At 39.8% G+C, this 15,524-nt stretch overlaps 1 protein-coding gene across 1 annotated transcript; it reads left to right on the top strand.

Moving 5' to 3' along the window:
- Positions 1 to 10,063: 10,063 nt before the first annotated feature.
- On the top strand, positions 10,064 to 12,676 carry LOC753194. Its single transcript, XM_001177488.4, has 3 exons — positions 10,064 to 10,361; positions 11,412 to 11,701; positions 11,952 to 12,676. Exons 2-3 carry the CDS (start codon positions 11,465 to 11,467, stop codon positions 12,105 to 12,107), a joined length of 393 nt encoding a protein of 130 aa, XP_001177488.1. The 5' UTR covers positions 10,064 to 10,361; positions 11,412 to 11,464; the 3' UTR covers positions 12,108 to 12,676.
- Positions 12,677 to 15,524: the final 2,848 nt, after the last annotated feature.

The following is a 15,524-nucleotide window of genomic DNA, read 5'->3' as shown; positions in this document are numbered from 1 at the left end:
GGACGAACTATCATTATTATTATTATATTTTGCATTGAAGTGAAAATGAAGCATAGACTTTTCACCGTACCAAAACGATTGACATTATACAGATATTGACTGACAGGGGGCGTAATATAACATTCTTTGGACCGCCGAAGGGAGTTATATTTTCCCAAGTGTTTATATTTTCCTGAAGCGCGCAGCGCTGAGGGAAAATATGGTCTCGATATGGTCTCGGAAAAACAACAAAATTATGAAGAAAAAAAATTGGGGAAAAAACAGAAAATGGAGAAAAAATGATAATTTCAACGGGAAAAAAAAATGGAAAAAAATATTGATAGAAAAGAAAGTGACCCTCGGTTTTGGTGTAATTTATGTAATTGGTAACACACAGTCCTCAAGAGGGCGACATGCATTGGTTAAAAATATATTCATTTCACCAGCTGGGGAATATAACACTGGAAAGTGACCGGCCAGGAAATTATAACAATTACGATCCTCGCAATCGATATCACGTGACGAGCTCTGGACCAATCACATCTCGGTCTCTGTCTAAGTTATCTAATATAAACATATATCATAAGACAGTAATCAAAAGAAATCTGTCACTCCGTTTAGATGCACTTGATCTATTTAATATGAACTCCCTTATAGAGTACTGGAGTGTGATGTCATTATACTGGCCACGTTGCCAAGGTTGCTGGTTCCAAACGATTTTCGACTAAACTATGGTGTGGTGATCACACCAGCCCCAAACACTGGATTTGCCCTACTCCAGCTCATTGCTTGAATGATTTTGCAGTGAACCTCATGCAAAGGCTCTTCTGTTTACAACCAGTAACCTTGACGACGACCGAATATGATGTGAGCACTTCGGTACTTGTTTTGATGTGTGATTAAGTTATTATTTTCTTCTGACAAAAGAAATGGTGCGCGATACAATCATAGGCATATAGCACCAATTAACCTTATTTTGCTGAGAAGGAAGTTTGACTTATCATTTCTTTCTTATCAATGTTTTCTGTTAGGGATGGATGGAGCTTGGATTTCGAGAGAGAGTTGCGGTCTTTGGTACAAGACGTTTCTCCGAAACACTACGTCGCCTTGTGCAATGCTCTGGATGTCTCCAATCAATCAAGTCAAATGATTTTTACACAAAACCGCTTAGATGTGTCCATTTCACTGTTTGAAGTCATTTACAGATGGGGCGTCAAGCAAAAGGGTAATCCCAAGAGACTTCTAGCTGAAAAACTCAGGAGTGTACATTTAGATGCGTTGGGAACAAAACTAGTTGAAGGCGAGTGCTCTGTGCAATTTATTTAGCTTGGCTGCCTGTCTTTCGTGTATATGTGTAGACCTACGTGTCGCCTGGGGTCAATAGGGGGTTGGGGGGGGGGGGGGGATAAAGATGGGCATTTCTCTTCCCTCCAATCCCTTCGTTACGTATGTACATGTTGATTGTTAATATTACAGTTTTTATTTTGACATCGCATATGTGTACACGTGGATGAGTGGATATGTCACCGGACTGTGGATCACAAGGTCCGCGGTTCAAGTCCCACTGCGGCACTAATGTCCTTTGCCACTCTCCACCAAGGTGTTAAAGGGAAACCCGGTAGGATGCGAAAGCTAATGTACTTAGATTAGCAAGTGTGCCCTTGTAATAATGACGCCTTGGTTGGAATGCTCCCCAAGGAGTGGAGAATGTGCATACATTTTGTGCGGGTAAGCCTGAATCCGATGACCAGGGTAATATTATATATCTGTAAAGCGCTTTAAAGGTAATGCAAAGTTTTGGTATGGGGTCATAAATTTGGTTTAAATTAACATATTGGAAGCATATGCGATCCTACAATGTTCAGTGATCGTTGTCGCGGTTGAAATCGAGTCTAAAATTATAAAATTGTAAACAATATACTCCTTATGTTGTATAGCTCCCTCTCAAGGTCAAGATATTAATTAAGCTATAAAACAATGTTTCTTGACTAATTTCGACCGATTAGCTATTCCCGTTCGGAAATTGTATATCATATCTAAATATTCTGAGATGTTTATGGTCGCAGCTATAAGTGTACGGCCGTAGGCCCTATTTGAAATGTTTATATTCAATTTTTCTCGAAAGTAGAAGTGTTTTAGTGTCTAAATTTTCTAGTGCTTATAATACATCCACAGGGGCATCCAAATAAATAAAAAATGTAAAGAATCACTATCCACCCAATTTTCAAAATTTCCCAAAACTTTGTATTACCTTTAAGAGGGCCTTTGGTCCTGAAAAGCGCTATATAAGAACTAGCTATAGTTATTATTCTAGTGTATTTAGTTTCACTCGTTTATATAAGTAGAACTTTAAAAAGAAGAAAATAATTTGGCCACATTTTCTTTCGAATTTCTATAAAAAATAATTTCTACACTGTCATTTAGCTAATATGCCTATTTCGAGATATTAGAACTCCTTCTTACCTTCTCCTCATTATTGAAATTTGGTGTCATAAGCTGAAAACATCACTGTTTTTTAATGTCAGCCAAGCAGCTGGTAACCTTTTACGAAAATCTCCATGATCCATAAGGTTTACAGGGCTGTCAACTTTGGGGAACTGCTTCGAAGGAGATCATATGCGATTCTTTTTGGCTGAACGGGAAGGGGGGAGGGGTTAAAATGTTCATTACCCCCCCCCCCCCCCCCCGTTCAGCAAAATAATTACATACGATACGGTACGCTGGTTCATTTTACACGTTTGACGGGAGGCTTTTTCATAAACCGGGAGATTGCGGGAGAGCGGTAGGAAGGGCGTGGTGGCTTGAGACTCCCTCCAAATGCGGGATGGTTAAAGGCCCTGGGTTTATCAAGAATTTAATAGTTTAAACAAAAATTACCTAAGGGTTAGTTGAGTTTTTTTCGCAAAGGGCGCTACACAAAATAATTTTGTGTGAGATAATGAAAAAACTGAGTAACAAATTTGAAGGAACATCCATCTAAAAACCCTGAAATATGGTAATGGCCTGTCATAAAAGAGTTTTGGCCGGTTAGAAATGGAAAAGGCATAACTTTTAATGTGAGAATTCCCAAACAAAAGCAGTAACGTAATTGGTAACATTTTGTGGAGCAAAAAAAAAGCAAACATTTTGAGGGAAATGACTAAGTAAACACACTAACAGAGGCATCTATCAGTCAAAGCCTTTAAAAAAAAAGTTATATTGCCCTTTTGCGACTGACCCGAAAATCTGAAATGTACGGTCGGCTTTAAAAAAAAAAAAATTACGACCGACCGACCCATGTTTTGGCACCTAAAGGGTAAAACAACATCTACTTTGTTAAAGGCCTAATGATGGGACCATGGGAGGGGCCACTATTCACTCATCTGACAAATTTTATTGAGGCCTGCCACGTTTAGTAGTAGATTTTTTTTACATTTGCCCAAAGGAATTCGTTAAAACAGGTAGTCCCTCCTCGTCAAATTCAGATACCTGAGCTGTTCCTTTGAATTTATGATTTGATCACATTACCTGTTGACTAACATGACAATATTGAAAAAACATATCTATTTTTAAGAGCATTCCATTTAGATACAGTTGTCTCATTTTAAATTATAGGTGGATACTCGCCACAAGACACACCAACTCAGTGTAAGTATACATGATCAAGTCCCGCAAATAACTGCAGTGTGAAATGCTTTTATATTTTGGAATCAGTTTCGAACTATTAAAGAAATCTAATGAAAGCAATTACTTCTTGAATAAATGTAGACGTCAAGTCGAATATGTGAGGCAAACATTTCCCAAAACATGAAAACATGTGTATTACAAAAACCCTACGTTGACAATTAACATATCTAACGTTTCGAAATTTGTTCATAAAATCTAGATTTTTTTCTTCTCACAAACCTGTTAAAAAATTGGTTGAAATACTTGTGAGCAGGTATGAATAGCTTGATAGCTATGCCTACAGTTGGGATAGAGACATGGTCGACATGCTTACCTTGTCTCTGGTCATAATATGTTGAGTGTATGCATGTGAGCATGTTCATACGTGTCTTGCATAGGTGTCGCTATATGTATATAATTGTACAGATGAAATGAAGGGGCCGTGCAAATTTAAAAGACTCTCTTTATGATTGTTTATGTCATGATATTTTTTCTTGTTCGGACTGTTTTATTGGATCAACCGTTAACCATACCAGTTTCTTCACATTATGCAGCTTCAGTTACAGATGAGGTGCACCCGGAAAACGAGCTGACACAGGAAGAGGATTATTTTAGGTGTGATAAAGATTTCATGACATTCTATCGCACGGTGATGTGTAAAATTAAGACTGGTCCAATTGACTTTGATTCCTTCAAGGAGTTTCAAAAGATTTACAAAGATTTAGTACTGCTTCAAAACAAGATGGAATTAAGGGAGGCTAAACATGGACGAAAGTTGATCATCTGCCTATTTTAAGGGATAATTGAAACTTTAAATGACGTCCTTCATGTCATTTTTTTCTTCCTTAAATTATTTTTTGTTCTGTTGTTCGATAATGACTAGACCAATGGCCAAAGACATCAAATATTTAAGCCATGGACGGCCCTACCACAAACTAACCAAAATGATATATGCTGCGTTGATGTAAAAATGAGTCATAGACTTTGGTATCTCACCGCTCCAAAATGATTGACATAAATATTTATTAGGCCTATATGAAAATAATTTAAAGCAAAATTTCGCTCCGTTGAAATAGATGCACTTGATCTATTTAATATGAAATCCTGTGATGTCATATACTGGCCACGTTGCCAATGTTGCTGGTTCCAAACGATTTTGGACTTAACAATGGTGTGGTGATCACATTAGCCCCAAACACTGGATTTGCCCTGCTGCAGCTCATTGCTTGAATGATTTTGCAGTAAACTCATGCAAAGGCTTTGTTGTTTACAATCAGTTACTTGGACGACGACCAAATATGACGTTAGCACTTCGGTACTTCATTTGATGGGTTCTAGGACAATCACCCCCTGGGCAATCACTCCCCGGAAAATTACCCCCCCCCCCGGAAAACTAACCCAAATGACAATTACCCCCTGGAATATTACCCCCCGGAGAATCATCCCCCAGGACAATTATCCCCCGGAAAATTACCCCCGGAGAATTACCCCACGAGGACAACTACCTCCCGATGACAATTACCCCCTAGGACAATTACCCCCCGAGGACAATTACCCCCCCCCCCCCCCTCGATGACAATTACCTCCGAGGACAATTATCCCCCCCCCCCCAGGACAATCAGGATTCAATAGCAAAAGACGATCTGACACATTGAGAGATGGCTACGAGCCCATTAGATCCCCTGCATGAACCCATATTCTTCAAATACTATAGCACGTTATCTTCCTCATTACTACACATTTCCCTTTTATTATAATTTATGCAACGCCAGTGCGGTTGCTAATTTCTACGAAGGATGTAAGTTTTAGGTAATTGTACAGCGCTTTTCAAAATGCATAGATATACATTTCTCTAGGGCAGCGTTATTTCAATTTTTTGTTAGTCACGGGACCCTCTTAAGAAATGAAAAGTTTCTCCCAAATCCCAAAGTCTTTACAGGGTATTAATTTTGCATGACTCTGGCTCTCGTCAAGTGCTACGCACACACGTATGGGCACATTTAAGAATAAAAAGGAGAAGACATTTTCAAACTGGTAAAAAATTAGTTTGTAATCCACACACTAGAAACTATTTAAAGTACTGTATGCGGGCACCTTACCGCCGAATGTACATAAATAAAAAGTGATATATTCGGTCATGACCTTGATACACGAATATGAGGATATCCGGGCCTTTCGCTGCCCTTATTAATAATAATATTTATTTTGTATATAGCGCTTAATACAAATGTCTCTAAGCGCTTTACAAATATACTATTACCCCGGCCATTGGATTCAGTGCTTGCCCGCACACACTGTGTGCACAATCTCCACTCCCTGGGGAGCATTCCAGTCGGGCGTTACTTGACGCTCACAAGCTGTTTGACCAACAATGACGGCCACATCCTACCGGGTACCCATTTGACACCTGGGTGGAGAGTAGCAAGTGCAGGTTAATATCTTGCCAAAGGATATTAGTGCCGTGTCGGGATTCGAATCCTCGACCTTCGCATCTCCAGTCAAGCGTCTTAAACAACTCGACCACGACACTCCTTGCTGTCAAAATATTGTCAGTGAGCGAGGAAGGAAGACACTTTAGGGTCTTCAAATTTTTATTTTCTCATGTAATTACGTATTTTAACCGTTTCTGGTATTTGACTTTTTTACAACATCAACGTTTTCCAAATCATTCTCTTGCGGCATCCCGGTTGAAAAACGCTGTGCTGGAGTTACAAAATCAAATGAGATGAATTACCAGAGAACGGATATTTATTTTCTTTTGACATGGCACCGTACATATAACTTGAGAGCAATTTCTATTTCAAAATAATTTAACGTACACTAAAACATATTATACTTCAGCATGAGAACATAAATAAATAGATAACGTGAAGAAAACCTTAATTATGGATCATGGCATGGATGAGCAGGCACGTAGCCACGGGGGGCACGGGGGGGGGGCATGTGCACCCCAAACAATTCCAAGATCGGTTGAACTTTTTTAGACCCCTCCCCAGGACGTCGATCGATTACATGTATGTGCCCCCCCCCCCCAACATCAAACTCTAGCTACGCCCCTGTGGATGAGGGCCCATACCCTTACAAAAAAAATCTATGATATTCCTATGGTACGGCTCTATGGTGAATGGTATTTCTATGATATATTATATGGTAGAATATATTTCTATGGTATACCACACAATTGCTGAATGGTGGAGTTCTATGGTCAGTGGTATATCATTGATGCCGTCCTATGGTGTATGGTATTTCTATGATATATTATATGGTAGACTATATTTCTATGGTATTTCTGTTGAATGGTATCCCTATGGTGGAGGATATTTCAGTGGTAGCTCTATGGTGGATGATGACTTTATGGTATATCTATGGTGGTTATGTGACTCTATGGTGGCTCTAAAGTGAATGGTAGATCTATGGTAGCTCTATGGTGGCTGTATGGTGTATGGTATTTCTACGGTATGTTATATGGTAGAATATATTTCTATGGTATTTCTGTTGAATGGTATCCCTATGGTGGAGGATATTTCAGTGGTAGCTCTATGGTGGATGATGACTTTATGGTACATCTATGGTGGTTATGTGACTCTATGGTGGCTCTTAAGTGAATGGTAGATCTATGGTAGCTCTATGGTGGCTGTATGGTGTATGGTATTTCTACGGTATGTTATATGGTAGAATATATTTCTATGGTATTTCTGTTGAATGGTATCCCTATGGTGGAGGATATTTCAGTGGTAGCTCTATGGTGGATGATGACTTTATGGTATATCTATGGTGGTTATGTGACTCTATGGTGGCTCTAAAGTGAATGGTAGATCTATGATAGCTCTATGGTGGCTGTATGGTGTATGGTATTTCTACGGTATGTTATATGGTAGAATATATTTCTATGGTATTTCTGTTGAATGGTATCCCTATGGTGGAGGATATTTCAGTGGTAGCTCTATGGTGGATGATGACTTTATGGTATATCTATGGTGGTTATGTGACTCTATGGTGGCTCTAAAGTGAATGGTAGATCTATGGTAGCTCTATGGTGGCTGTATGGTGTATGGTATTTCTACAGTATGTTATATGGTAGACTATATTTCTATGGTATTTCTGTTGAATGGTATCCCTATGGTGGAGGATATTTCAGTGGTAGCTCTATGGTGGATGATGACTTTATGGTATATCTATGGTGGTTATGTGACTCTATGGTGGCTCTAAAGTGAATGGTAGATCTATGGTAGCTCTATGGTGGCTGTATGGTGTATGGTATTTCTACGGTATGTTATATGGTAGAATATATTTCTATGGTATTTCTGTTGAATGGTATCCCTATGGTGGAGGGTATTTCAGTGGTAGCTCTATGGTGGATGATGACTTTATGGTATATTAATGGTGGTAAGTAACTCTATGGTGCGACAAAGTCCGGCCCTAGAATTGTAAAAAAAAGGGGTGTATTTGACTTTTCACCCGGAGATTTCTTTAAAAAGTGGGGTTTTTTTTTTTCTTTCTCTCATCTCTTTGGACTCATGAGAAATTATTCCGAATTTAGGGGGATACATTGAGCATTTTTCCTGATTTAGGGGGGTCTCCAAGGCAGGAAAAGCCCGCGAAGAGCCCGCGAAAGGGGGGTTCGAAGATGTTGGCAGTCCACAGATAGGGGGTGCTTTCAAAAAGAGGGAACGAGCATATGCGTACCCTAAATAACACTGAGTGGGGGGGCCGGGGTATGGTGTATGGTATTTCTACGGTATGATATATGGTAGAGTATATTATATGGTATTTCCGTTGAATGGTATATCCCTGTGGTGTAAGATATTTTAGCAGTAGCTCTATGGTGGATGATGACTTTATGATATATTACTAATGGTTAGTGACTCCATGGTGGCTCTAACGTGGCACTTTTTACATAAAAAGAGCCCCTTTACTTTAAAAAGTGCCCCTATTATTTTTTTGAAAGTGCCCCTTTTCCTTCGATAAGTTCCGGTTTTCCTTTGCAATAAGTGTCCATTTTCCATTCTCATAAGTGCCCTTTTTCCATCTCTAGTAAGTGCCCCTTTTCAGATACGAGAAGTGCCCCTTTTCACTTTTGATAAGTGCCCCATTCACCTCTGATAATTTCCCTATTCAAATCTTAGAGGGGCCTTTCCCCTTTTAATAACTACCCCTTGTTTAACTCGGATAAGCGTACCTTATATTTTCACATGTGACCCCTTTCCTTTCTAACAAGTGCCCCCCATTTAAAAGAGAGCCCCTTCCCTTTATCATAAATGCCCCCTTTTCATCTATGAAAACAGTTACTTTTCATTCTTAAGTCCCTCTTCATTCTCATAGTCCCGTTCCATCTCTAGTAAATGACCCTATTAAATTCTGAGAGGTACTCGTTTTATTTTGACAAGTGTCCCTTTTCTTCCTGTTAAGTGCTCTTTTCATCTTCAATAACTGCCCCTTTTAAAAGAGAGCCCCTTCCCTTTATCATAAATGCCCCCTTCCCTTCCTAATAAATGCTCTTTTTCCTTCTTTTAAGTGCCCCATCCCCTTCCCATAATTACCCCCTTTTCATCTCTCATAAGTGCCCCGTTTATCTTGACATGTGCCTCTTTTCTTTTTAATAATAGCCTGCACTTCCCCCTTCTCATAAATCCCCCCTTCCCCTCGTATTAAATGCCCCTATTAAAAACTGATCGGTGCCCCTTTTCGTACAACAAATGAACATTTCCCCTTATTATTAGTGCCCCTTTTTCATTCTCATAAGTGCCCCTTTTCTTTTCACCTCAGATAATTACCCTTTAACAATGATAAGTGCCCCATTTTCACCTTCTGATAATTACCCGTTGTAATTTGACATGTGCTCCTTTTTTTCTAATAAGTGTCACCCTTTTCGATAAGTGTCCCCTTTTCCTCTCATCACGTGCCCCTAATTTCCAGCTACTAAGAGCAATATCACCCAAAGCACACTCGCATTTCTAGATGTTGTAATTATGGTACTTATCAAAGGTCTTTTCAGTCTTCTGTTATGATAATGTAATAAACCCATCAGGATTGAGTTTTTCTTCTTTATAATTGATGTAATTTTTCGCACTGCGACCTCACAAATCTTATTTATAAAGATAAAAAAAATATTGAAATCATCCCTGATAATGTAATCACAATATAGGGGGTATATACAAATGTTTTTATTTTAAATATATATTTTCGCTTTGAGATTTCCCTTTGTAGGTGCCCTATTTATTTTCTCCAGAAAATGCCCTTTTTGTTGGTGCCCCCCGCACCCCCCCCCCCACTTTGGAAGTCGCTCCACTGCCTCTGTTTGCACTCAATTAGTCTCAATCAATTAAAGAAATCATTAAATAAAAAATTCTAAACCAAATTGTAACAAGTAATGTATATCAGCAGAAAGTAGAAAATAAGGGCTGTTTGCTGCCACCTTGTGCCCAAGATTTGAATAACTCTTCTAGCTAGCCGTTGGTCTCTAAGTTTTACTCACTGAAAATGCTTCGCAAAACTCCAAAATATGTGAGGAAGAGGAAGGTGTTCAAAGGAGATCAATACCAGATATTACAGAAGAGTAACATGAATGCTGGAGAGGTGCCAGAAGAACTAACAGCTAATTCAGAGATCGAGGAAGCTTTCCCTGAATAATGTTTGGACAGCCCTATTTTTGGCCCTGGTCCCACATGTGAAGATCCGCGTCATTAGTGGCCCACAACTTGCAGCTGCTTTGCAAAAGGCTCACGTGTGTCTGGGAGGTATGTACTTACTATCAAACAATATTTTTAGTTTGCAAACTGTTACTTTAGATTGTATTGCATGCTCAAGGGGTGAATGGCTCAAAAAGCCAAATCAAATGATTAAGAATAGATCTAGATCTAGAGTAAAGGAGGGGGTAATCGACCATCACCAGTTTTCGGCCGATTCGTTAGATGCATGGTAAAATCCCTTTAAAATCCATCGCATAACAGCATATCATATATCCCACACATACCATACCATGCCAGAGTCACTGAAGAACCACATTTGCAATGGAAAATATATCCTAAAATATCACATTTTAGCGATGTAATCGGCGGTCCCGCTCCCCGAATCTGAAAAATTAAGTATCTTACGCGTGTAAGGAATATGGGTACCATAAAATGAGCTTTATTTCAAGTATTTTAAAGATTTAGAGTCCGATTTTGTGTGAGTCGCAAGCTCAAAAGTATCTCATCGCATGTATTTAATCAATGCAGCCGGATACCGCAGCGCGCACACGATATCTCTGTCTAATTCAAATTCCAATTTCTGATCACCGCAGAGGTAGTTTTCGGCACGGGAAGCTCCGGCTTGGGATACCTGCTCCGGCCTCTAGTGCTATAGATCAGTGGGGAAACGCATTGCGCGCTTGCTTGCTTCCTATTGACTTTGTACATGCGGCCGAAAACTGCCTCGCTAGGCCGAAAACTACCTCCGAAACAGTGAAAATGGAAATGAATGTTGTCATGGCAATTCATGATTTTTTTTCTGGGATTCTTTCTTTGTTTAAATAATAATAGTATTTGCTTCATGATTTGAACAAGAAATGATAATAAATAGGAAGTAAAGAGTCCAAAAAATAGGATTTTGTCTTAAGTGGCCAAAAAAAACCTCCTTTACTCTATGGTGAATCGAAGTGGGGGCATCGGAATTGTCGTGAAATCTGTGAAAATGTGTATTTGTGTAATATACTACATGTACATAACTAGCACTTTGTTATTATTTGGGGATTGTGCTTTTCAAAATATTTTCCCTGTTCCATAAAGTGTTTTGGATATCTTTTACAGGGCATCTCATTCCTCTGGAGAATTTGTCAAAGAGGAATGGGTTGAACTGCGCCATGGTCCTTGGTTGCTCCATTTGCAAGAAGGAGAGGACATTCTCTTCATCAGAAAATGAATGCGAAGGACGTGGAAAGTCTGCAGAAATAAACCGCAGAGCTACTCTGGCAACAACGGAGGTTGGTTTGGCACGGGATAGCTTGTGCGACTTGCTGACCATCCTCGGAACAGCCCCACTAGTCGAAGCCCCTAGCTACAACAGGCACATAGCCACTTTATCTTCCTTATCCCAAGAGGTTAGTCACCAGCCTTGTGTTTTCTTCATTACATTATCTTAGCTGTACGTACATTTAATCCAAACATATTTTTATTTCTTAGTTATGGTCGATAGACAGTATAATACATGTACATCAATATCCCTTCTTGTCAAATCAAGGGATGAAAATTAATCAAATCTAAATATTTGGAATAGGGTCTAATAAGTAAGGGGCCTGAGGGAACTTGAAATTTACTTGTTATTTATTACAAACTCTTTTTTTTTTGCAGACCAGTAAGGATCAGAAGAAAAAGGTGGCAGCATGCCTACGTCAAAGGGCCATGGACAAGGATCTGACCATCAGGGAAAATGAGTGGACGTGGCAGTGCCCTACGATGAAACATGGCATAGACGAGGTTACACATCGAATCATGGGGTGGGGGTAGTGATACCGATCGATACAGGGGAGATTTTTTGACACAGAGGGTCTATCAAAATCATGTAAACAGTTTGAGTATAGAAAGGGTTGGGTCTTCAGTGTTCTCAGCCAGAGGGACCTTGATCGCCTTCAGAGACTCCAAAACTGAGCAGCAAGGCTTGTCTTTTCTGCTCCTCTTCGAACTCACATACAACCTCTTTGACTTAAACTTCATTGTACATGCTTATACAATGTTTTAGAACATTTCTGTGCTGCAACTCAGTGCCTTAGTTTTTATTGTACATGTTTATATATTTTTAACTTGCCTTTCATTTTAGTCATGTTTACACACACACTATATATGACATTTTAGTTATTTAGAGGAACTAGGGTGATATATATGTGGGTATTTATTACACCTTAGTAGAATAAGTCCAAGTAATATGTGTTGCAATTATGAACTTGCCTTTCATTTTAGTTTGTAGTGTGCATGTTTATGTGATATATTTTTTACTTGCCTTTTATTTTAGTTTTTAGCATATGTACATGCATACAACTTTTGATATAAACCAAATACATCCTGCCGCTTTCATTCAATTCATTTTTTTAATAAGCGTCATGTGTGTATTGTAAGTTAACATTTAAGTTTAGATTTCTCAAAAATTCAATATATTATAGTCACCATTCTGTGTACTATAGAACGCACTACATCCACCATTCTGCTAACCATATATCAAGATCCAAACTACCATTCTGAATGTACCATTTCAAAATGCTACAATTAAGCGGAACATTTTGTTGCATATTTTGAATGGTAGTGAATGGTAGATGAATGGTGGCTCTATGGTAGATGAATGGTGGCTCTATGGTAGATGAATGGTGGCTCTATGGTAGATGAATGGTGGCTCTATGGTAGATAAATGGTGGCTCTATGGTAGATGAATGGTGACTCTATGGTAGATGAATGGTGGCTCTATGGTAGATGAATGGTGGCTCTATGGTAGATGAATGGTGGCTCTATGGTAGATGAATGGTGGCTCTATGGTAGATCAGTGGTGACTCTATGGTAGATGAATGGTGGCTCTATGGTAGATGAATGGTGGCTCTATGGTAGATGAATGGTGGCTCTATGGTAGATGAATGGTGGCTCTATGGTAGATGAATGGTAGCTCTATGGTAGATGAATGGTGGCTCTATGGTAGATGAATGGTGGCTCTATGGTAGATGAATGGTGGCTCTATGGTAGATGAATGGTGGCTCTATGGTAGATGAATGGTGGCTCTATGGTAGATGAATGATGGCTCTATGGTAGATGAATGGTGGCTCTATGGTAGATGAATGGTGGCTCTATGGTAGATGAATGGTGGCTCTATGGTAGATGAATGATGGCTCTATGGTAGATGAATGGTGGCTCTATGGTAGATGAATGGTGGCTCTGTGGTAGATGAATGGTGGTTCTATGGTAGATGAATGGTGGCTCTATGGTAGATGAATGATGGCTCTATGGTAGATGAATGATGACTCTATGGTGGCTCTATGGTATATGAATGGTGGCTCTATGGTAGAATATGTAGGTGTGGCCTAATTTGAATAAATGAATAAATTTGTCCCAATTATTTTAATTAGTTCTATGGTAAATGAATGGTAGATCTATGGTAGATTTGCTATGGTGTTTGTGTGGTAATCTATGGTAGATTTGCTATGGTGTTTGTATGGTGTACCATAGAGATTTTTTTTGTAAGGGTATACAAAGACAAATGCACGATCAGCTGATTAAAAAAGTTACAGAGGATGCATAAAGGGAATCTTACATCCCAATTTCTTTGTTGTGCAATTGATGGTGAGAGAGGCTGTAACGCGTACTCATCTGCGCGCAATGGATTGTTCAATTTCTAAGAAATGTAATTTCTGTTCTTTACTCGGTATCAAAACTACAGGGAAATTGGTCAACCTCCACTATCCCTGTAAATAGCAATTTTAAGAGAAGCTTGCGTTATACGTCACAGTGTTATAACTTCCTCGGGGTTGATTGTCATTGTCCTCGGGGGGGGGGGGGGGGAATTGTCCTCGAAGGGGGGAGGGGTAGTTGTCCTCGGGGGGGAATAATAATATTAATAATAATAATGTTTTATTTACCCAGGGTGGCCACTTCAGTTATGAAACTGCTCTTCCAGCGGGCCCTGCATAACATAATATGTTATTACTACCCTTCTCCAATCTAATATGCTGAGCGCCTAGCTAGAAGGCAAAAGGTCCCATTGTTATAAGTCTTTGGTATGACTCGGCCGCGGTTCGAACCCACGACCTCCCGTTCATGAGGCGGGCGCTCTAACTACTCAGCCACCATGCCCAATAGTGTCCATGGGGGTAATTGTCCTCGGGGGGGGGGGGGGGAGGTAATTTTCCTCGGGGGTAGTTGTCCTCGGGGGGTAATTGTCCTCGGGGGTAGTTGTCCTTAGGGGGTAATTGTCCTCGGGGGGTAATTGTCCCCGGGGGGGGGGGGGGTAGTTGTCCTCGGGGGGTAATTCTCCGGGGGGAAATTTCCGGGGGGTTATTGTCCTACGGGGGTAGTTTTCCAGGGGGTAATTTTCCGGGGGATAATTGTCCTGATACGCATTTGATGTGTGAATAAGTTCAATAAATTTCTCCCGTTAAAAGAAACGGTTCACGATACAATCACATAGGCAAATAGCACCAATTAATCTTTAGTAGGACGTTTGACCTATCCTTTCTTTCTCATCAACTTTTCTGTAGTTCTGGGCGCAGTGGGCGGAGGTCGGATTTAGGTAAAGAGTTGCTGTCATTGGTACATGTAGAAGACTTTTCTCCAGGACAATACGTGGACTTGTGCCATGCTCTAGATGTCTCCTATGCACAAAGTCAAATGATTTTAAGAGCAAACCTCATGGATTTGTCCAATTCGCTGTTTGAAGTCATCTGCATTTGGAGAGCGAATCAGACGGGTGGCATTAAGAGACTTCTAGCTGAAAAACTCAGGAGTGTTCATTTAGATGCATTGGCAACAAAACTAGTAAAAGGCGAGTGCTCTGTGCAAATCATTAAGCGCGGCTGTCTGTCCTTTGTGTATATGTGTAGACCTACGTGACGCGCGGGGGGGGGGGGGGGTAATGTTTCCCTCCCCTCCAATCCCTTCTTTGCGTATGTAGGCCTACACGAAGGCCTACATGAAGATTGTTAATTTTACAAATTTGATTTTGACATGGCATATATTTACATCATATTCTATTGTAATTACCTTCATTCGTTTTCACTGAATTTGTCTTTAGTAGAACTTTAAAAAGACGCAAATAATGTTTCTACTTTTTCTTTCGAATTTCTGTAAAACAGGTGTCTAAACTGTCATTTAGCTAATATGCCTATTCAGAAATACTATAACTCCTTCTTATCTTCTCCTCATTGTTGAAATATGGCTTCCTAAGCTGTA

This window comes from Strongylocentrotus purpuratus, unplaced genomic scaffold (genome assembly GCF_000002235.5).
Source record: "Strongylocentrotus purpuratus isolate Spur 01 unplaced genomic scaffold, Spur_5.0 spur5_scaffold_16, whole genome shotgun sequence".
Taxonomy (NCBI): Eukaryota; Metazoa; Echinodermata; class Echinoidea; order Camarodonta; family Strongylocentrotidae; genus Strongylocentrotus; species Strongylocentrotus purpuratus.
Note: the sequence above shows the minus strand (reverse complement) of the source record. Positions and strands in the feature narration are given on the sequence as shown.